Genomic DNA, 24,865 nt, shown 5'->3' with positions numbered 1-24,865 from the left:
ATAATTTTCGGATTTTGTTAGTTTCGTCACCGTTATCGTGTTCGTTCGTTCTTTATCTTTTGCTTTGTCCGTCGCGGGAAACATCTTCGACAATGCGACAAAATAAACCCAAGAAAAGACAAAAAGATCCACCAAGAGATGAAGAAAATCAGACTGATGCTTCTCAAGCAGACCGAGAATTGTTTCTGCAAGCGTTCGAAAGTACGACATATATCGGAAAATGCCAATAATTAAGTAAAATGATTACTTCTAAGACAATATAATTTTGTTTTCAAATATGATTAAACTGACACAAAATTATGCTACAAATAAGATTATAACAATATTAATTAAAGATCAAACAAGAAGATGAGGAAAGAAAAATCAACTGGAGTCCTTTATGACAGTAATACTAGTAGAAGTGGAAAGTATTTAAGATGGTAGTCCAACTTCCCCGTACCCCTGTGCCCAGACCCTTGAATTTTAGATTTTAAACAAATCTTATGTACAGTTACATGGCAAAGCAATGTAATCTATAGGGTTATAACATGTAAAATTTCCTTCGAAGTCACTCAATAAACCAACCAAACAAAAGGAATTGTACTCGTCTGCTTATTTTGGAATAGAATAGTAGCAGACATAAGTTTCCACTTAAATTAATATAAATTTTATTAAATTCTGGCCTTCTCTAAGCTTTCCTCACACCATTTCAAATGGTTCAAAATGTTAACTAAACAGGGTTTCTGGTTATATGATCAAAACTTCTTTTTATAAAAAGAAATTATTGGATCAAATTTAGTATCAGCATACAAAATTAGGTAGGTGTAATATCCAAACAAGGAAGAGGAAGGTTCCTTGATCAGATAAATTTGGACTAGGTACAAAACTACCGTTGTCATCAACCATAGACATTTGATGTTAGTTAATTTTTTTGAATATATTGTAAACCAACTTTATTCCCGTTAATTTTGCAAGCAAGAAAAAAAATAAAGAATTTAAATTGCCACCATTATGTACCTAAATTTTTCAAGGGCTTGTCGTTTTCATTATTGATGAAAGGCTTTCCAGAATGATGAAAAAAAAATCTGGCCTCATTTCCTCATCTGAAATTTTTGAAGTACAAAAAACATTGAGAGTTATAAGCCCAAGATTGGTTCAAGTGGCCAAAAGGACAATTTCATAACCCAAACTTAATTACAACTCTCAACAGGTGTCAAAAGTTTGTTTAATCTATCACCTTATTCACCAATTACATTAATCAAGACATATGGAGTCTATCTCAATCTAATGACAACTCATGCATGAATTAAATGCACACGGTTGAAGGTCAATAATGGGCATCTCTGCTCACATCAAAATGAAATTAAAAGTTCATTACCATTCATTTGTGTACATCAAGGTTGAGTGTAAACTGAGTGTGGGTATTTGATCACTTCCCCTGTATCACAACATTTTGTAGTTGAACATGTCAGCAATATTTGCGATCTTGAAAAGACCGTTTGTCATTAACCTGGTCTGATTGTAATAACTAACAATTATGTTAACAGTTGAAATTGCACTAAAATAGAATATCATTGGAGGCAACTTATTGAAAATATCTGAATCCATTTAATATTTCAAAACTATAATGTTATAATGTGCTTGCTAAGGCTTCTTATAATAAAGTTCACATCTATATCTACACTGTGCCAGATGTATTTTTTATGTTTCTACAAAGACTGCACAAATGAGCATTTTTTTGGGCAATATTAGAGAAATATTTTATTAAGTCAAGGATGTAATATATGCATGGTCCCTTATTAAGTAGAAGTTTTTGATGATTAAAGGTTAGGGAGTTTCTTTTTGAATTAAAGGTCAGAGAGTTCCTATAATTGTTTAAGGTTAAGTGCTTTATTCATATACAATGTATATTAAGTTCAATTTAAGTTCTTGATGCAGTATATTAGTAACTGAAATATCTATTCTACTTTTAAAAATACATCATTGTCTGATTATAGCTGAAATATTGCTGCTCGGACTTTAAACCCTAACAAACAAACAAACAAACATAAAAATACATCATTAAATTTTGTTCCCATTTTCTCATGTTAAAGTGAATGAAGCTTTCAAAATCCTGGAAAAAAATCAGTGTCCCTTTGATATTGATAAAAAGGAAGTTGAAATTGAATATTGAGGTTTTAAACTGTATGGGCCTTTTCAATTTTTACCTAGTTCTTATCCTGATGCAATACAAGTTTAGAGGCTGCATCAAGCTTAAATAGTGTATTAATATTTACATTTCTACCTTTGTAGTTAAAGCGTGCTGCATCCTTATGAAGCATTTTATTGTAATTGCTTCCTTTTCTGTGTATATTTATATTTTGTATACATTCTGTTCCAGAGCCAACACAAATATACAGATATCTACGTAACAGACACTTAGTAGCAGTAAGATTTATTTAAGATCAATTAAGTATATGCTTTGTTCATATAAAGCTCTAAATTGACAAATGCAGGGACAAAAATAAAATTAAGGAATATCAAAAAAAAGTAATTTATGAATTGGGGTAAAAAAAATTCTAGTTACCCTTACATTGTATATATCGAGGGCTGCTCTGGCTTCCAAAATTCAGTCGCTACAAAAATCACCTGCTGTCAATTTTTGTCACCAAATTGATGTTTTATTGTTAAGGACTTAATGATACTCTATCCATATAGTCAATGATTTGGAAACATGTTGATCTTTGAACAGTATTCTAGATTTTTCTGAAAAAATATAATTTGATTTTTTATTTATAAATTTTCAACAATCAAATTCTCTTTTTTTTTTCAAAGGATATTAGATTTATTGGAAAGTACTGTGGTCCAATAGTTTGCCCCTTTTGTTTTCTAAAAACTTAACTTTGGTCAAGTAGTCTGGACAGTATTTCCTTATTAAGATTCAGGGAAACCTCTTTCTATTTGTTTACCAGTTTTCCTGCCAAAAAAGTAGCATGGCCATTAGAAAAGTGTAAACAAATGGCATCCATTTTCATGATCAATTCTTGCATTTCCAAGGGTTTTAGACTCTTCCTGATGGAGAAAACATTGTTAGTGGTTTTAGTATATTCTGTTATAAGGTAAATCTTGCTTCTGAATGTACATGCACATGGCCATGATTGTTTTTACCTTTGACCAAATTGCAAATAATGTAATAAAATGACTTGTGAATTAGGGTCACCTGGTCTAATTGCCTTTTACTATCTTAAATTATAAATTGGTTATGGCCAATGAACTGTGACCAGGTGTCAACAAAATTGATTGGATGGATGGAATACCCATTGCTGACAAAACTTCCTGTCAATTTTAAAGTACAAAACCTATATAAAAATTCCCAACAATGTTAGAACTGTCAAATTTGCAAAGCAAATTTTTTGGTTGTTCCCTCTTCTGGACTCGAAGTCCAGCGCCCTAGACCACTTGGCCAGCATGCTATATAAAAATACAGCTTTTGCTGGCCGGGTCATTTGACATGGATTTTTACATGTAATTTGATCCTCTATCCTACATAATAACACCTAGATGAACTGTACATTATTACCATACGTCGAGTATTAAGTTACAGCCCTAGATTAATCCTACAAGGAGGAATGACGTGGCTAGTGGAACCTATATTTTATGTAGCCTAGCTGGCCGAGTGGTCTAGGGTGCTGGACTTAGTGCAGGCGGTGGGAACAACCAAAAAATTTGCTTTTCAAATTTGAGTTCTTACATCGTTTGGAATTTTTCAGACCCTTCTATATATCTATGTATATAAGAACTGGCATTGGCATATTTGAATCATTAAAAGATGAGCATGATATTATATAGAAGAGTCTGAAAATTCCCAACTATGTTAGAACTTATGTTATGAGTTCAAGTCCCGCGGAGGGAACAACCAAAAATTTGCACCGCAAATTTGACAATTCTAACATCATTTGGAAGTTTTCAGACCCTTCTATAAGTTTACCTTATCTCATTTGTATCAATTTGATCCGACGGAACAGTGTATCGAATAGTCGCCACAATGTCACTTTGACCCAGAAAAAGGGATCCAGGACTGATTACTGTTAATTATGAATTATGGCCATCAAAAAGATCAAAGTCTTATATCAATTAAAGCACATTATTATTCAAGTATACATGATCTTTGTACCTATAGTATAGATTAAGCAGTCTATTATTAAAATTTAAAGTTCATGTACTTTTTTCCAAAGAAGAGTTAAATGCTTGTCTAGCATTTGACAAGTTTCTGTTACAAAATTATGACTTTGTCATCGAAATCATTTGTCCAATGCCGTTCAAGGAACATTCATCTTTTGCTAGAGAAAAATTTCTCACAGGCTGTGTAGTTTTCAAATTATTGTTCTTGGCTTAAAACAATATCCAACATTTAGGAGCCATGTGTTCTCACCTTCATTCCTGTAGTTATCATTAGTTTCAGAAGTTTCACTTTTAACACAGTACTGGTTCAATAATTCAGATTTCCATTTAGCTTCAGAAGTTGAATTGTAGTGGACATAAAAAAAATGCCAGAGTCTGGTGTTCTAGGATTTTTCAGAAATTGAGGTTTTCTCTGGAAAAATCCATATAAAATCAACTTTCCCACAGTCAATGACTGCTTTTCTAACAAAACAAATCCTTACAGCATATGAAGTTTTCAGCTTGCCATGGGAAAGTGTAACTATGTACCTAACTTTCCTTGACCCAAATTTCACTTGCCCCGGGTAACACGAAATAGGAATCCTAGAACACTGCAGTTGTTTGAAAAATTCATTGAGGGAAACTCAACATACAGTCATCACTTAGCTCCTCCTACTCAAGGGGTGTACATGTATATTCGTGTGTATCAATTTTCTTGGTTCAGGGGAAAAGCACAAGTTCATGAAATAATCTGTTTAATTGGGAATCAAATTTCATAGTTTACCATACCCACGAAATCCAAGAAAATTGGTACCCCACAAAAAATTGTACTTTCACAGTATCACAGTGGATGAAAACCTGTTTCTATGATAGAAGTTTTGTTTCTCAAGACAATCTTGCGACTTCTTTCTGATACTGTTTAGTCATTCTTTTTATGTTTCAATTCAGCTTATAAAAAAAAGGTCAATTCCGATTTCTGATACCAAACCTTTTACTCATAATTTAAAATTGAGCTTAAGGGCATTCCAACCAGACCACAACTTAATACACCTAATACACCTAAGTGCAAGGCCAGAATGAATTAAATGCCTGCACTTCAAAGGTTTGAAAGATCAAATAGAAAAGTGATTATTGTTTGATTGGCATGGATCGGATTATTCACATTGATATTACCTTTTTAATTGATATAGAGGATGCTTCAGATTGATATTACCTCTTTAATTGATATAGGGGATGCTGTAAGAGTTCAGAATTCAGTATTGACAGGATTCAGTTCAGACGGGTAAAAAACTAGTTTGAATGGGAAATTCTACAGGACTTTGAAATATGTTCGGTCTAGAATGAATTTGGGTTTTATCAGAGTTTGCTTTAGACAATTTTCACTGTAATATATAATTCATAATTAATTTTTCTGCTTACTTCAGCCAATATTTTTACCAAGAACATTATTGTATCTAAAGCACAGAAGATCTGTGGACAATTCTAAAAGGTAATACACCAAACATTATTTTCTTATTTTATTTGCTGAAAATATTTAATAAGTATTTCCTCAATGCACCTTAAGGTGTTAAGATTAATAATAAAATGATATTTATACTTTTGTCAAAGTTGGTAATGGCTGGCTATAACAAGCACTATAATATCTGATAATACATATTCCAACGTACATATGCAATGTATGATTATTTTTAAATACATGTTGCACTATAAACTGTAACGCAAGGATCTATAACCACAGTTCATGGAAATTAAATGTGATTTTTGAGTTATTTTGTTTAAATCTCGGATTATTGTACAAACATTTATTCTTTGTTTTAATTTTTTTAAACAGTTGATTAAATATGATATGAACTGATAATGTTGTTCTCTATGATCTCTTTTCAGGAAGGGCTTCAAGATAAATTCACTGTTGTCAACAGTGGAACAGAAGTTAACTAAGTCATTGTGTTCAGATAAGTGAGTAACTTTTTTACTTTTATCAACAAATTAATTCTACAGAATGGACAAAAAAGGTGTTTTCTTCCTTTAATTTGGAGACTACAAAGCATTTGAGAGGAAACTGTAAATTTAGGGATCCTGACATCTGTTTGAGGAGAAACTGTAAATTTAGGGATCCTGACATCTGTTTGAGAGGAAGCGGTAAATTTTGGGATCCTGACATCTGTTTGAGAGGAAGCCATAAATTTAGGGATCCTGACATCTGTTTGAGCTGCATATTTTGGGAAACTTTATAAATATGTTCATTCTTGTTTCCATTTAGTCTTCACTTAGTATTTTATACTACTGCTGGACCGTGTATAAAATTATCGTCCATTGGTTTTCTATTTTTAAATGTAGATCTACCTATCTAAATCTTTTAAAAATTGAATGATTATGTCGAAGTACAGGTCAATTTTAATGATGGAATACAAGCATTGACAGTTCAGGAGTTATGGCCCTTTTCCAATTTTAAATTTTGGAATGCTGGAGTATCTGTGATACTCAAAATCAACATTCTATTATGCTAATTCACAATATAAACTTGGTATTGCTATATTTCAGTTATGAATTTAGATTCTGATACTTGTTATTATAAAATAATTCCTGTATTTATCATGGTAAAAAATATTGCTTAGTTTTCTGTCCTGTGATCATTGCTCATAAATTGTTCTTATTTTATATTTCAGATGTAAACCTCAGTTCCTAAATCTAACCTTTAATGGATTTTTCTCACAAAGTGGTAGGTTGTTTTTTGGATTTGAAATGAATAGAATGACTGATGATAGAAACTTAGTAGTTTTACAGTGTCATTTTACAATATCAATTGGAGAATATTGTTCAAAACAAGCAGGTCATAAAAAATATCTTAAAACTAAAACTTTATTGTTGAAAAAGCTTTGACTTCTCACATAAATAATGGCATCATAGTTCTATGATAAAAAGTCTTTAACACAATATGCCCTTAAAACTTCATTTTGGGAACACAATTAAGCAGATTTGTAACTGTTCAAAACCCTTGTCAATTGCTATTATATTTTTAGCCTTGAAGTGTGAAGAAGCACAGGTTGAAGCAAAGTTGCTTAAAATCTCTCATAAAAAGAGAAAGGTAAGGTTGTTTTCAGGATTATAAAAAAAACATTTCATTTAATAGTCCCTTTGATGAATAAAGGCGATACCTTCTTAATCTTTGAATAAAATTTATTGTAACTGTATCTTTATTACATTGATTTTGGTGCATGTTCTTTAATTAAGGGATTAGGGAATCAATTTAGTGAGCATTACTGACAGTTTTTTTAGTTTCAACAACTTTTGGTGTTATCTTATTCTGGTTATGAATGATGACCATCTGAAATTATTAAAATGAGAAGGAACAACTAGTGGTGTGACTTGTCAGGTAGTAATGTATTGATGCGTTTTAGAGATAAACTAACAAATAAACCTATTGTTTGAAATATAAGAATCTAACAAGGCTGAGAATTGAAGGATAAGATTTCAAGTTTTTGGGTTTTTGATCCTTTAGGATCAAAATACCTTATGTTACTGGTCTATCACTGGAACTTCTCTACTATTTCTGAACACTACACAAAAATATAGTCCAAATGTAATTCCTTTTATATCATTCAATACCTCTTTTATGACAAGTATATATGTTTCTTGCAATTTATCAGCTGAAAAATATTCTATTATTTATGCAAATAAAATTAAGATCTAGTCTTCATATCAACTCAAGATTTGACGGCCTCCTTTTTGGCCTGAAAAGATATTTAATAATAAATATACATTTAGGGAATTTATTTCTTGCAGTAATGTGTCTGGAAGGATAAAATGTGTTAAAAATATTTTCATTTTAATACACTTATAACTCTGATTAACAGTCCTATCATTAATATTTTACCATTTATAAACAGGAAGTGAAGAGCAGTGATTTCAAACAAGTAAAGTTGGCGGGAAAATTCAAATTGATAAAGTGTCTAGTTTTTGAAAATTTTGTGTTAGGGAAATTATTTTCTAAAGCTGATATTGGTTTTATTTGAGTATAATTGTTGTGTAGGATAAATACTCTGTCAATATAGCTTTTGCATTTACAGTGCACATTAACTTTTGGATAAATTTAAAATTGGGGAAAAAGGTGAAATGGAACAAAATTTGTAAATGTGTATGAAGTTGCACCAATAGTATAGATTGACTTTCAGTTTATACATATTAAAAAAAAGACCATTCTTAATAGTATTTAAAATGCAATGTATGATCACAATTTTTTTAACATCATAATAACTTTGAAATTTTGTTTATGCTACAATTTTCACAAGAATCAAAAACCGCTAGTGCTATCAGCACTTTGATTAGCTTGCCTAGCCAGAAGCCATGTGAGCTATTGCCATCACTTGGCTTCCATCATCATCCGTCATCATTAACAATTTTTCGAAGCTCTTCTCCTCTAAAACTACTTGACCAATTCGAACCAAACGTAGGATGAATGTTCTTTAGGGTATTCTGCATAGAAGTGATTTGCGATTTTTTATCTGTCAAAAAAATTGCTGCTGTTACTAAAAATAGAACATACAGGTCAGACAGAAGTTTTTCACATATATTTCCAAAACCATTAGGCATAGCCAATTTCTGACACAGGTTAAAGTATTTAGCAAGATGAGATCTGTCTGGTCAAATTTTCGTTTTAATCTGTTAAGCCGTGTTGGAGCTGTTGCCCTCTTTCAACATTTTCTCTTTATTTTTAATATTGTTTCTTTCAAAAAATCTTCTCCGAAATTACTTGACCAATCAGAACAAAACATGATATGTATGTTCTTTAGGGTTTTCTGCATAGAACTGATGGGGAATTTTCAATCCATTGAAAAGCATGGATGCGGATACTAAAAAGAGAACAAAGGGGTCAGACAGAAGTTTTTTGCATATATCTCCTAAACCAAATTGTATCAATTGCTGAAATGATCTTCATTATAAGGCTTACAAAATTCTGCCTTGGGTCTAAGTTGTCGGATGACTCCTTGTTAGAGTTATTGCCCTTGAAAGGTGAAGAATGTTTGGGTGTTTTTTAGCCCATATCTTGAAAACTATTATATATAGAAAGAAACTTTCAGTTGCTGAAATGTTCATAATAAGTCCTACAAAAGTGTGTGGAGATCCAAGTTGTCGGATGACTCCTTGTTTGAGTAATTGTCCTTGAAAGGTGAAAAATGATGTTTTAGCAATTTTCAGCCAATATCTTGAAAACTGTACTATTTAGAAAGATACTTTTAATTGATGATATGATCCTTATGCTAAATCCTACCAAAGTCTTCTCTGATTCGTAATTGTCTCACAACCCTTTGTCAGAGTTATTGTCCTTGAAAGGCAAAAATTTGACCTGATGAGCGATTCTGGCTCCTGGGAGCCTCTTGTTTAAATAGGCTCTGCCGAGTAAGAAAACATTTAAATCTTGCATGAGGGTGGCAGAGATATCCTAGTCTTGCATTATCTAATGGTGTTATATTTTTTTCTCACTTAAAAGAATACTATTGTAATTAGTATGACAATTTAGAATGTTCCACATGCCAGAATTCCTTTGCATTTACTAAGCATCATAAAGGTTTCAGAGAGTGAGATAAGGAAATCTTACATGACTAAAATAGAAATGTCCTTGTCATTTTAGTGAGAAATTTTTTGGCCAATTGTAAATTGGACTTGAGCTTACTGATAGATGTATTTTCACTTGTTCACCCTATTGAAGAAAATAATACATTTTTCCGTTGTTTTCATGCTTAAATCTTCAACTTTAGACTAACTACACTCCATTTTAAAATCACATTGTTTACTGACATCAAGAGGTTTTCTGGAGACAAATCTGTGGTCATTCAGAGCAAATTGATGTGTGGATTCATGTATAGTTTCAACTGTATATTTTGTGCATTATAGGATGTGTCATCAACAGTACAGCAAACTAGTTTGGGTAGACTGACCATTCCAGTCAATCCTGCACCAGATGAATCATTGTCTAAGACGTCCACCATATCAGTACCTCAAAGTCATTTTGCACAACACAATGGACATTCCTTTACATTGCTTCTCAGTGTCAAACTACTTCCCAACATGATGAATGGTATTAGTAATGGACATTTATCTGATGAAGGTTAGTATTATTCTTTACTGACAAAATATTTTTTTAAGACATGTTTGTTATGATACCTGTGATGAAAAATTCTGAGGAGGGGAGATTTGCACATTTCAATGATTACAGATCTTTTCCTAATCTTTTTAGTTTTGACCCAACCTTTGCTAGCTCATCCATAATTATAAAAAGTAACATTCCAAGTTTCATAAATGGGTCAGTCAATAATTGGTCAGGCTTATCAGGCTATTCCAAAGTAATGAAACTTTGACATTGGATTTGTTTATTCAGATTTTTGGTTTAATAAGGTTCATAATACATTATAAATGATATAAAGAGGCTGGTGTAGACACATTTTACTGTTTTCTTATTTAAGAGTCACAAATTTGTCTTCATAGTTAAAACACAGTTAGAATTAGACAAATACCCAGTCATAATTGGCATTTGTTTTATGACAGACTTCATTTCTCATGAAAACAGAAATCAATATAAAAATCAGAATAAACCATAATTGAATGAGACAATATAAATACTTTATTACCTATTATACACTTATACATCAAACTATATAAAACACTTCTTTATTTTGATAAAACTTTGTGCAGATTTTGACAGTATAAATTGCACATTATCATTACTAACATTTTATTAAAGGCAGGCCTAAATAAAAATTTCATTTATGTAAATCTGCTTATAATGGTTATTCTAATAACACATTAATCATTTTTAATACTAAGACATGTTCTATCTTCTATTCAAAATCCTTTTGTATCTCCCAGTTTCAATTTGTATTAATACATAAAAGAACTATATAAACCAGCAATGTTTTTGACCTAAACATTAAATATGTTCGAATTGTCTATATGTACAGAGATTCCCTGTATCATTTGACAAAGGATAAAATATTTTCTTGATTTAAGATTAAGATTCCAAAGAAATATTTTTAATGTTAAGGTTTTTGAATAACATAGTTTGTATCACATAAATAATCCAATAATTCTTTGGTTCCTTGTTATAATGTAGAGCTCACTTCTTTGGTTCCTTGTTATAATGTAGAGCACACTTCTTTGATTCCTTGTTGTAATGTAGAGCACACTTCTTTGGTTCCTTGTTGTAATGTAGTGCACACTTCTCTGTTTTCTTATGATAATGTTGCCCACACTTCTCTGGTTACTTGTGATAATGTAGCGCACACTTCTCTGGTTCCTTGTGATAATTATCCTTTCATGCTGCCCTGTTAACCCAGAGAAAAAATGACATAAGTCACAAGAAATGATAATGACCTGATTAACATTAATCACCAAATTGTGACAAGGGAGATAACCATAGAAGTATGTGCATGAATATGGGTTCCATTCATACACACAATTACTTGTTAAAAGAACCAAATTGACACAAATTTAAGAAATGCTATTTTACCGTCTATTTACCAAGATATTGGAGTACTGTGAAAGTACTTTAATTCTTGGATACCAATTTTCCTCGATCAGGCAAGAAACACAAGTTCGTGGATTCTTGAATTGGTTGTTTTGAGGTTTTCAGTGTACACATCAATAGAAGTCTCCTTTTCAAAGGTAACCAAATTTCGGTGTTTGGCCTACCCTTGAAAACCATGAAAATTGGTACCCAACAAATAATAGTACTTTCACAGTATATAGAAATCACCTGTGTGTCTGTGTGTTGGTTTGTTGGTCCATACATCTTCATATCTTGTAAGCACAATTTTTCCTTAAAAGTTTAGAAGCTGAAGATAATTAATAAGAAGATAAGGCTTCAAATGTTGATGAATAAGAAGGAAGAAATTTTTGTTGATTGAAGGATCCTCCTAAACCCATAGATTTATATGAAAAAAATCATGGTGGTTAGACATGTTGTACATTTGTATGTTTGTATCTCCCTTTTAAGTTCTGCGGTGAAACACTATATACAACTTCTAGAACATTCCATTAGAAAAACACTTATACATGAAAAGATGTAAAAAAATAAATAAATATTTTTTTTATGTTTACATGTACATGTTTAAAAGTACATGTTTGTTAATTAGTCTAAATATACTTACAGATGATCCTCCACCCATAAAGAAACAAAAGAATGGGTATGAGATTGAAGTTGACAAATTTGAATCAGAGCTTGTTATTTATGATCGTCACAGACGTTGTCAGTTAATGGATGGGATGTATGAAGTGGTATTACATCCATTCAAACCAGTAACAGAAAAAGAAGCTTCATGGGAATCTGTCATGGATGGTAAAGTAAGATATCATTATTGTATAGACAGTTGTTGCCAATAGTAATAAATGTATGCATTTAATTAGATGATTTAATATATATTTCTGCTTCTATAGAAAAAGTAAAATACATTGTATGTAAAGAGAAAAAAAACTTCAGGAAATTATTTGATTTGATGTAAAATCATTATCCTTCTAAAATCACACATCACTGAATATATCCCCACAAACAAATTTTGTGGGGGGGGGGGGTTTAGGGTACACAGGAATTACCCTGTCTGTTTGTCCCCTTTCCATCCACCCATTCATCTATTCATATATTTTGTTAGTGTTACTGATAAGTAGTAGATTTTGATGAAATTTTATAAGGAGTTTAATATATACATCAAATATAGATGTGCATAAATATTATCAGGTATCTGCAAAGATATATAATCCCACTTGAGGGTTTAATATGTTAAAACCATGTTAGCACATCTCGTCTTAAACTACTCCTTGGATTTTGATGTAGAAAGTGTGGCATAGTTTATAGGTATACATGAAAGAAGATGATTATTTTCCAAAGGCTGTAAAGGGAGATTATCCAAGTCAAGGTTTAATTGTGATGAAAATCCACTATAAGCAGAGTTTATTAGTTCAGGGTTTTACTGTTATGATTCTTTCCACTTTAGTTGTTGATTTTTTTATGTCAGGTTTCATGTGAGCAATATCTAGTTAGACTTCATTTTTTACTCTTTGTTCCTTGTTAATAACAGATCTTGAAACATCCCTACAATATTTTTCTCCACCTGGTATGCTGTATATTATGTACAAAATTTAGAAGGTTTTAATTTAAGCATGAATTCTTGTACATGTTTGCTTTAGAATAGGACCAGATTAATCTGTATATCTTTATTATATCCCACTAAAGTGAGTAAGTGAGTGGTATGTTGGTATCACCTTGTCCATCCATCCTAATTTTTGACGCAATTATGTTCACTCACATCACATGGGATGACAGAAAAAAATTTTCACAAAATATTTAGCTCCCAATGGATAGATTGATTTAAAATTTGGTGTGTGGCTTCATATAGATGGAGCATTTGTTGTAAGCAATTTTGGCTGCTCTCTTTTAACAACTTCCTGCATGTGTGGGGGTATGCATAGCAGAATGTGTGCAACTTCATGTTAAACGAAACTTCACCTACCTTAATTAAGTCTACAGAAAGGTTTGTAGTCAAGTGAAAGATGTGACTTAATATCTGCTTCTGTTTAATCGATAGGTTGATACCACTACCAATACATTCTCAATGGTAATCATCCGAACATTTTTCAATTGTCTCTTTGTAGTCATTGCAGCCATTTGAGGTATTTAATAAATGTGCAACATTAGAATTTCACATACGCTGGACAGACAAGTCTGATGATCAAGACTCAGGGATTCCCATTCCATTTACTGAACAGTATTCCAGTCATATACCTACACCCGACTCAGGTAATCAATATGTCACTTAACTCATGAAAAAAAAATATGAACTCCAGTAATCATTCATCAACATCTACAGCCTACAAACTGGTAAGCATTGTAATAACCAGGTAATCAATACCACATCCAACTGAGGTAAAGAACATACATGTACTTCATTCTATGTTAGAGATTAGAAGGTTTCATGAGCCATATTAAATTTCCAAATACAAATGTATCAATAAAAATGGTCTATTCTCAATATTTTAATCCCAGTCACTGTTACTCAGGAAATCAATACCATACAGGACTCGCTGCTTGATGTGGCAAGGAAGGAAGAGTAAAATTAATTCTGTTTTGAACTATATAAAGACTACAACAATTACTATCATATTTAAACTAATATGATTTATTGAGGGTTTTAGAAAATTTCTGTTTTATTTGGAAATTAGACACTCATATCTTAAATTTCCAAGTGATAATTCAGGCTTTAAAGGCTGTTAAGTTTTATTCACCCTATAGACATGCAATATCCAGGGCTTTGATTTCAGATTGAAGCAACATCAATTTCTGTTCAAAGACGTATGAATTATATTTTGACCTTATGGATACTGGAGGTGGGGAACTCAAAAGTTTGCTACCCTTATAATTTTGGCATAAGGCCATCTTACACCTTTATGATTTGGCAAGGAGATTTTCCCATTTACAAATTTTGTTTGGTCCAGTTCCATCTTTTATATACAACTCTGTAACTGTTGTACCAATGGTCATTTCTAGTTTGAAAACATGAAAGGAAACTATGTGTACACTTGTTAAGAAAATAATGATGCTCCTGCCAACTTAAATAAAAGTATATTTAGATTCATTTTCTTGATATTTTTCCGCAATATGGGTGGTTTCTGTCTATAAAATCATCTTTTTGTGTGCAAGAATAGAAGCTTACTATTTTTTATCTCAAGTTACTAATTTTTGAAGTGCACATTACTTTTTCATCAAGTCTGGCTCTGGTGAGCTTAGCTTACAGTTAATCTAGTTGTATGTAAGAAATTGATATAACACAGTATATAACCAACTAATATATATTACATAATCACCAAGCTATTGCACATAGCTGAATATATATAAAGTTGTTAAATTTTGTTGCTGGGCACAGACTAAAATTCTGTTTTCAGGAGTATTTAGATATTTATTTAAGAATATCATTTCACTGAATTATCTTCTATATAACTTTATTGTAGGTAGCAATGAGATTAAAGAGACCACACCCAAGAAATCTCAGCGGATTTATTATCAGTTTTTATACAACAATAATACAAGGCAGCAGACAGATCCCCGTGATGACATGAGATGTCCATGGTGTTCTCTCAACTGTGTCCAGCTTTACAGCCTTCTCAAGCATCTACGATTGTGTCATGCTAGGTTTAATTTCATTTATGTTGTAAGTTGCTACCAGTACAAATTAATGAAATTGCATTCTATGGCTGTTAAATCTTACAAAAAATGATCGCAAGTAAGTGGCATAAAAATATAAATACTTCAATGATGTCATAAAAAATAAAATTCCTTATTGGTATGTTATTGTGAAACTTACACATGTGTACCATGAAGGAACCATATCTTATGGTTTACTTTTCATGGTGTTACCTTAAAAACACTTTCACTCCATAGATGAAAATGTTGAAGTCAGAGATAGTGGAAATTGTGAAGTCATACTTGGTTATTTTAAATCATAATGAAACAGTCATAAAACTTTGTGAGATGTTTATAATTATTTAGTGAAGAGTTTCTTGTCCAAGGGTTAACTTTACCTTGTATATGAATGACAGGTCCATCCAAAAGGTGCCAGAATAGATGTTTCCATTAATGACCAGTATGATGGCTCATATGTCGGTAACCCTCAGGATTTACATAGTCATGTTGGCTATGCTTTCTGTAGAAGAGGTCCAGTTCGCAGGACACCAGTCACTAATATTATAGTTTACAGGTAATTAAAAAAAAACGTAATGTAACTGTAAACATGACCACATGGGTTCAGATTCACTTTCAAGAGGAGAAAGTCCTGGTCTTTTTCAAGTTTCAAATCAATGGTCCATTGGAGGAAAGCATAAGTCCTCTATAAAGTGACATGAAGGGTTAAAGGTCATAGATTAGAAATTGATAGTCCTGAACCTTGAACTTCTTGACCAGTCACAAATAGTTAAGATATGTCATTCAGGTAATTACTATGAAAAATAGAGATATGTTACTTTACCATTGGTCTCAGAATTCCTTTGGAAGTTATTTTTTTAATAAAAAGATTTATATTATTTTTAACATGTCTTAGATATATTTGCTTTGTACACTTACTATGACAAAAACTTGTTTCAGGCCAAAGAGACCTCATCAAATATTATCAGAATTTATGGAACCAGAAAGTGAGAATCAAATCAACAGACAGTTTACACAGGGTCATAATAGGTAATATATAATATAATGGCTACAATAAATTTACACAGGGTCATAATAAGTAATATATAATATATGGCTACAATAACTTTACACAGGGTCATAATAAGTCAAATATGATATAAAGACTACAATAACTTTACACAGGGTCATAATAAGTAATATATAATAAAATGACTACAACAACTACACAGGGTCATAATAGGTAATTTATGATATATGGCTACAATAACGTTACACAGGGTCATAATAGGTAATATATAATGTAATACCTACAATAACTTTACACAGTGTTATAATAGGTAATATATGATAAAATGGCTACAATAACTTTACACAGGGTCATAAAATGGCTACACTAACTTTAGACATAATAGGTAATATATAACAAAATGACTACAATAACTTTACACAGGATCATAATAGGTAATATATGATATATGGCTACAAAAACTTTACACATAATAGGTAATATATAATATACCTACAATAACTTAACACAGGGTCATAATAGGTCAAATATGATATAAAGGCTACAATAACTTTACACAGGGTCATAATAGGTAATATCTAATAGAATACCTACAATAACTTTACACAGGGTCACAATAGGTCAAATATGATATAAAGACTACAATAACTTTACACAGGGTTGTAATAGGTAATATATAATATAATGGCTACAATAACTTTACACAGGGTCATAGTAGGTAATATATAATATAATGGCTACAATAACTTTACACAGGGTCATAATAGGTCAAATATGATATAAAGACTACAATAACTTTACACAGGGTCGTAATAGGTAATATATAATATAATGGCTACAATAACTTTACACAGGGTCATAGTAGGTAATATATAATATAATGGCTACAATAACTTTACACAGGGTCATAAAAGGTAATATATAATATAAAGGCTACAATAACTTTACACAGGGTCATAATAGGTAATATCTAATAGAATACCTACAATAACTTTACACAGGGTCATAATAGGTCAAATATGATATAAAGACTACAATAACTTTACACAGGGTCATAATAGGTAATATATAATATAATGGCTACAATAACTTTACACAGGGTCATAAAAGGTAATATATAATATATGGCTCCAATAACAAGTTTGTTGTCTTCTGCAACATACTGTGTCCTTCAGTAAATTCTGTGTCTTAAATGATAAAGAACCCTAGAACAATTTGGCACTTTCAAGATATAGGGGGTACATAGATATGTCTGTCCTACTGTTTATAGTTCCATCTGTTCTGTCATTCATAATCGTACGGTACCCTATCCATTATCTCACATCCATTGCTTCTCCTAAACACTGAATGAGATTGAATTCAACTTTCGCAGAATATTTACTAAATACAAATATATTAAAAATGTGCACCTCCTATTTCAGATTTTGATGTGAATGTTTTGGTTTTTGTTTATAGGAAGATCCTGTTATGTAATTGAACTGGGGAGCAGGAGATGTCAACTTAATGAGACTTGCTCTCAGTTGTTTTAGTTGAAATATGTAACTTTCAATTTATCAGTTGTATTTTATAAATACTGTGCAATTTCTTATTAAGAACATGTATTATAGTTCTTATTTCCTTTTCAGATTGTACTATCATCTTGGTACATGTCAGCCAGTCAAACCTTGGGAGATAGATTTAGAGGATGAAATTGATCCTCAGTGGTTAAGACAAAAAACTGTTAATGTAAGTACTGTTCCCTCATTTTCTTGCAATTAGTTTTGCCTAATAAAAAAATGTAATTTATAGAAGCTTCCACCTTTTTATCTTTATTATCTAATAAACTTCGTTTAAACGTTAATGAAATATTTAAGTACTCCATGCTAGTAATTTTCCAGAAGTGAACTATATATGCCTTAAATACTAATAAATAAACAAATACTATGTAGGTTCCATCAGGCACAGTGACCAATTTTATTAAATTTTATTATGTATCAAGATATATAAACAGTTCATGCCCAAACTGCAGGTAACAGTCTACAAAAGAAAAAACAATCGTAAGGGACAGAAAAGGACCACTAAATACATAATCATAATACAAATATACTATCAAAAGAAACATAACTTCAGTAATGGCTTCTTGGTACAACGTGTACTTGGTCACCGGCCTACTCAATACGTTTAAAATCATGCGCACTGCTTTTATACCTTGTTAGACTAATCACTCATAATTCAACCGTATTCAAATAAAACGGGAAAATTCTTCCGCGATTGACTGTACTTAAATATATTTATTATTCACCACTATAAAGTGATTTCCATTATCCTTACATGGACTCTGCCATTAACTAAACATGACAATAGGGGTACCCATTTTGTATATACAAATCCTTCTAAATGATTTGATTGGTTTTGATAGATATTTCAGGGAATGTTAATTAGGTAATGCACCAGCTATTTGGAATTTCAATCGGTATGGCTTTGGGGTTTATATTAGTGTAACATGGACTTATTCATTAACTCGGATGGTGAGGTGTACCCATTTTGTATTTACAACTCCTCCTCAACTGCTTAATGGATTTTCATGAGAAAGTTTGGGGGTGATATCAAATGTTGTCTTTTGGTTTTCAAACTTAACGAACTTAGTGTTGTAGTTTAATTTCCACATTGCCATGGACTTAAGTGAGGTACACATTCTGAATATGACTGATTGAATAAGGTTTGGAATTATGGAAAAGCTTTGAGATTAAATAGAAATTCAAGAATGTATAAGTGTGCATATATGTCATACCCAGTTGTAATAAAGGTGCAGGTGGTATCCTTTATTAGTCCAAATTTCATTGCAATTATCTCTGATTTCAAAGAATGGATTATTTTCAAATTTGGTATGCTGCTTCATGTATACAATTGATTTTTGTTACTATCCAATAATAACTCCCTCCTTTGGGGAACTTTGCTATTTTTTACTATATGGAATGAGTGGGGATATACTCAGTATGACAAGGCAAAGGCAATAAAAGTGTCATTATTACTTAGGTTTCCAACAGTGAAGCTGGTCTAGTTGTCATCACATTTCAAATTTAGCTTTTTATGGTGAAAGGGTTGTCAAGAGTACAACTACAGACTGGTGAAAGGGTGTCAAGTGGTCCTATATTTCTATATTTCCTATATTTATCCTAATTTCCTATATATTGACTGAATGTTCTATATTTTCAAAATAATTTTTTTTAAATAAAAGAAAAAGGATTTTTACATGTCTAATGTATTTCATTTTGATATTGAAGAGTATTCTGGTTTGAAATACTTATTATCTGTATTATTAAGGTATCCTGATATAGCAATGTGGCCCTAGTGTTCTAGGAGTATTCCATCCCTTCATAAGAAAGAAATCTTGGTTTGCAAATTTGTTTTGTCAAACAATAATCAATTGATATAATTTGAATGAAATAAGGGTCCTGCTGACTTGCAGACAGCACACATCACCTTGTCAGTCTGACTGTCCATCAGCTCTTTCTTTGTCATACAATAACTCTAGTTTGCTTTGACCGATTCAGACAGAATTTAACACATCAAGTACCACTAGAGCCAGTAGAGGAAGATCCCTATTTATTTTAATATTAGACTTAGGACAGAGAGATCCTCCATTGAAAAAAAATGGCTGCTATTACTAAAAATAGAACATAGGGGTCAGACAGTAGTTTATGCATATATCTCCAAAACCGATAGGTTTAACCAAATTCTGATATGGGTAAAAGTGTTTGGCTTGATGAGATCTATCTGCGGTCAATTTTTCATTTTAATCTGTTGAACCATGTTGGAGTTATTGCCCTTTTTTACATTTTTTTACTATTTTCAATGTTATTTCTTTCAAAAATCTTCTCCTCTGATGCTTCTCGACTAATTGGAACCAAACTTAGTTAGAATGTTCCTTGGGGTATCCTTCATAGAATATTTGGGGATTTTTGATCCGTCAAAAAACATGGCTACCTTTACTAAAAATAGAACATGTGGGTCAGACAGTAGTTTTTCGCTTATTATATCTCCAAAAACCATTAGGTTTAGCCAAATTCTTTCAATGGCTGAAATGATCATTATCAAAGGCCTACTGAAGTCTCCAGGGATCAAAGACGACTTTTTGTAAGAGTTATTGCCCTTGAAAGATGAAGACCCCTTTTTTTTTCTTTTTTTTTGCAGTTTTCAGCCAATATCTCGATAACCATTAAAGATAGAAGGAAACTTTCAATTGCTGAAATGATCCTTATGATAAGTCCTACCATAGTCTTCTTGAGTCAAAATTGTTGGACAACTCATTGTTAAATTTATTGTCCTTGAAAGAATATAATTTAACAAGGTGAGTAATTTAGGCTCCTTGTAGCCTCTTGTTTGACATTTTATGCCTATTTTTAATGTTATTTCTTTAAAAAAAAAAAAATCTCCTCTGAAACTACCATACCTATTAGAACCAAACTTTTCATTATCTTGAAAATTATTATCGATAGAATGAAACTTTCAGTTGATGAAATGATCCTTATGATAAGTCCTACCAAAGTCTTCATGGAGTCAGAATTGTCAGAAAACTCCTTGAGACAGTTTTTTGTCCTTGAAAGGCAAAAATTTAACCAAGTCAGCCACTCATGCTCCTTGGAGCCTCTTGTTTTGTTTCAAAAGAATTGGACATTCAAGCTTAAAAAAGGGGACTAATCACCTGCTTTATCTTATCTGTTCATTTGTCATTCTACTGGGTTATAACATAATGAAAATGTCTCTTTTCAGATGATAGATGAATTTACTGATGTAAATGAAGGAGAAAAAGAACTGATGAAATTATGGAATTTACATGCGATGAAACACAAGTTAGTATAAACATTTTTTGGCTCATTAGATGACCGGTCCAATGAGCTATTGTAATCACTCTGTGTATGTCAGTGTCATAAACCTTTTAAGAAGTCTAATTTTCTGAAACTGCTGGACAGAATGAGTGTTTTTTTTTTCCTGATTTATCTATATTTTGTTTTTAAACAACCACGAAAAAAAATATGTGGTTGTATTATGGTATCATGCTGTCGTTCTTCATAGACACTTCATGTCTGGATGATAACTGATGGCCAGCAATATTTTGGTCTGCTTGAGTCTTAAATCTTTGTTGGTCCTGAATATATATTTTGTTTAGAAAATATCATAATTAACTTTATTGCAGTTAACTTTCCTGTTTCCTTAGCTTTATACTAAAATCAGGAACAATTATTTTGATAATCTAGTCATCTTATAACATGTCCATTTCAACCAATCCTATCTGGTACAATAAACTTGCTTTTCAGGAAGGAGGTATAGTTTGTATTCTAAAAGGTCGGGAAATATGTCATGGCCGATCAAATCAGTAAAAAGTGTTAAGTATTTCATTATTGGACTTCAAGCTGTATGATAATCATCAGTTGGTCAATTCTGACTTTATTATGACAAAATAATACAGGGGGTCTGCAGTAAGCATTTGTTCCTAAGCATTAAATTTAATTTTTTTTTTTTTGGATGAAAATAAAGGTCTGGCAAAAATTGATATTGGTAGAACTTGCTACTCCATGTCTGACAGAAAAATAAAATTGTTTGCATTTCTGATTAGGGACAAGAAATAAGCAATGTCATGATGTCTGGATAATAACAAGTAATTGTGAATAGACTTTTTTGAAATTGACCCACAAGATGTCATACCACAAAAAAAGGCTAGGATTGATTTTGGGGGTTGTGACTTGAACCAGTTAGGAATTAGGGAAAAAAAACAGCATTTACACTATGTCTGAATACTAACTGTTGATTGATTTTTATGTATTGTGATTCAAACAGTTCAGGGAAAAGGGGTAAAAAACAAGCTTTTTCATGATGTCGGGACAGTTACTTGAATAAATGTGAATGGATCTCATTGAAATGCCATACTGCCAAAGGATCACTGGGGTTGATTTGGGTGGGATGTTATGACTTGAACTGAGAGGGAATAAGCAGTCAGAAACAGGCATTCTCCTGGGTGTACAGCTAATAACTTGAGTGAAAGTGGAAGGATCTCTATGAAGTTGTACCAGAGGTGCCTTACCCTCAGTGGAAGGCTGGGATTGATTTTGGGGATTGTCCTTATTGATTGAATAAAGGAACTAAAAGGGGCCACTGTGATTCTGGCTATTTCAACTATTTAATTGAAAACAAGATTCAGAGCTGATTAAGCTTTAATGGTGTGTACACACTTGTCTCAAACTTTCAGTGTTCAGCCTCTGCAGTAGTATCAAGCTGAGCTCTGTGAAGCATTTTATTGCTTCATAATTTTATTTTTTTTAAAATTACATCATAATTAAAAAGTATTAAAAAATCATGGAGGTGATAAGAAATTTTTATACGATTGAAAGGGTTCCTCATATTAATTATGGTTTATTTTCTAGTTATATTGGAGACTGTCAGATAGGAGCAGCATGTATAGATTTCATCAACACTCATGGTAAAGTGGTAATAGAAAAAAAATTATACAAGAACTTTATATTACACATGGTGAACCTGTTTGACTTCAGTTTAATCAGACCAGAGGAAGTACAGAGGGCCTTACTTCAGTTAGAACAACTGAAAGGCTTATCATGATAAACATTTTGATATGAAACATTACTGTGTACCTTATGGAAAGTCCTGTTGATAATACACCAAATCTTTGTACCTGATATATATATATTTATGAAACCTGCATTTTAAATGTTGTGTATTAACTAAAGTTTGCACTGTTTTCGAAAAACGTGCTCTCAAGTCTCTGTTGTAAACACACGTGGAATAAGTAAGCTATTCGTAGATCTTTACATCAGTACAACAATAAACAGTTTTCAGTAGGATTTGTAGCAGCAATACTAATAAGTTGAATTTAGATTGCTTCAAAATGTACCAAATATGAATAGAAAAATTGAATCAAAATTTTGATAGAGTGAAATATATATTGTAAAGCAGTAGCATTTTCTTTTAACTTTGAAGAAACTAAGTTGTTTGTGAAATCCTTTCTTAGTCCAATTATCATCGAATGTAAGATAAATGAAAGGCTTTTGTAGGCTTTCAGTAAGTATCATTTTTTTATGGTATATATTTGTGTTTATTACCACCAACTCAGGCATTTTTTTTCTTTTAAATTTGAACTTATTGGAATAGGTGTCATTGTAAACTTTCTTTGTCATAAGTCATGATCCTCCTTTACAAATCATAACTAAATCTTTGAAGTAAAGAATGTAATGGAGACTGGGCTTGAAGAGGCGAAACATTTATTGAAAGATTTTGATATACATTTATTATTATTCTTGTAACAACTTCATGTATCATTTGAGATCAACCATCTTACCAACTCAGGACAGATGAATGCTCAATAAGTTCATCAGGAGATAAGTAAAGGACCAGTTCATTTTATATTTTTGTATATATATTTGCCCTAGGCACTTAACTTAAAGTGTGTGCATGTGCCATGAATGGTTGAACAACACATCAGTTCTGATGATGTGATGTATTTGTAATCATCAAGTATCATTTGAAGTCAATTTTTGTTTAAAATTAACTTTTGTAAATTGGGGTTTGGGAGGATTAAAGGATTCGTTTTAATAAGTCATTTGAAGATAAATAAAAACAAATTAATTTCTCATGATTTCCTTTGAACCTTGTATGTTCATGTATTCATTGAAATTTTCTCCATTGTAAATTTTGTGATATAAATGCGATTGAGATATTGTATAATGTGATAATGTATTGATGTGTTCATAAGTATGCTTGTTATGAATTAAAAATTTGGCTTTTACATGCTATTGTAGAGATTTATTTGGGCAATATTTTACTATGTAATAGCTTAGAATGTGGGTTAAAGTTACAAATCATCAGATTTAGTCAAATTTGGTTTTCAGTAGAAAGTTGTTTTTGGACCAATCATTACTATCAATACAGATCCTGTGTATCATATCACCTAACAAAAAAGAAACAACACACAATATTCAAGTAAAGAAAGCCATTTCAGTTTGATCAAATGAGCTGTTAACACTAATTTACCCTTTAACAAGGCCAAGATTGTTTATGGTTTACAAACATCATGTGGAAGATAGTTCAGCATTTCTGGATGAGAATGATTGACAATGGAACAGAAATGTTTTTTTTAGTTTGACAGGCTTAGCCAGGTCTTCATTGTGTTACCTCACAGAAGCAACAGCCTCCAGATAGGCATGCCACCACACTCGCACACATTATTCTGACTCTGAGCCAACCAGTCCTCATCTGTCCTTTAAATGCTGGACTTACCGTCTAACAATGATGATATTTCTTCATGTATATATATGCATGTGATGCACAACATTTCCATGAAATTTCATCAAAATCCCTAAGAAGTTGTACTAATGATGTTTTAACGTGTAAAAATCCTTAAATTGAATTATCTCCCTTAGGAGTCCTCCAACAATACTTCACAGGATGCCTAACCTTCCTATTAAATTTCCTTTAACTCCCTTGTACAGTTGCAAGAATAATTTTGCATTTTGAATTTTACAGGTAAAATGGTAAATCATTAGAATTGGTTGGCAGCTTTC

General features: G+C 31.7%; 1 protein-coding gene across 1 annotated transcript; it reads left to right on the top strand.

Moving 5' to 3' along the window:
* The first annotated feature begins 42 nt into the window (after positions 1-42).
* Positions 43-24,090, top strand: LOC148618627 (polycomb protein suz12-like). Its single transcript, XM_088577710.1, has 15 exons — positions 43-201; positions 2,360-2,406; positions 5,544-5,608; positions 6,004-6,075; positions 6,786-6,838; positions 7,140-7,204; positions 10,012-10,225; positions 12,266-12,456; positions 13,762-13,906; positions 15,115-15,314; positions 15,703-15,860; positions 16,244-16,333; positions 17,939-18,038; positions 21,066-21,145; positions 22,715-24,090. The coding sequence occupies exons 1-15, from the start codon at positions 93-95 to the stop codon at positions 22,905-22,907; spliced, it is 1,782 nt and encodes a 593-aa protein (XP_088433836.1). The 5' UTR covers positions 43-92; the 3' UTR covers positions 22,908-24,090.
* Positions 24,091-24,865: the final 775 nt, after the last annotated feature.

The sequence above is a fragment of the Perna viridis genome, chromosome 4 (genome assembly GCF_037379345.1).
Source record: "Perna viridis isolate PV_CMFRI_1.1 ecotype Kerala chromosome 4, ASM3737934v1, whole genome shotgun sequence".
NCBI lineage: Eukaryota > Metazoa > Mollusca > Bivalvia > Mytilida > Mytilidae > Perna > Perna viridis.
This window is presented reverse-complemented; position numbering and strand designations above follow the sequence as displayed.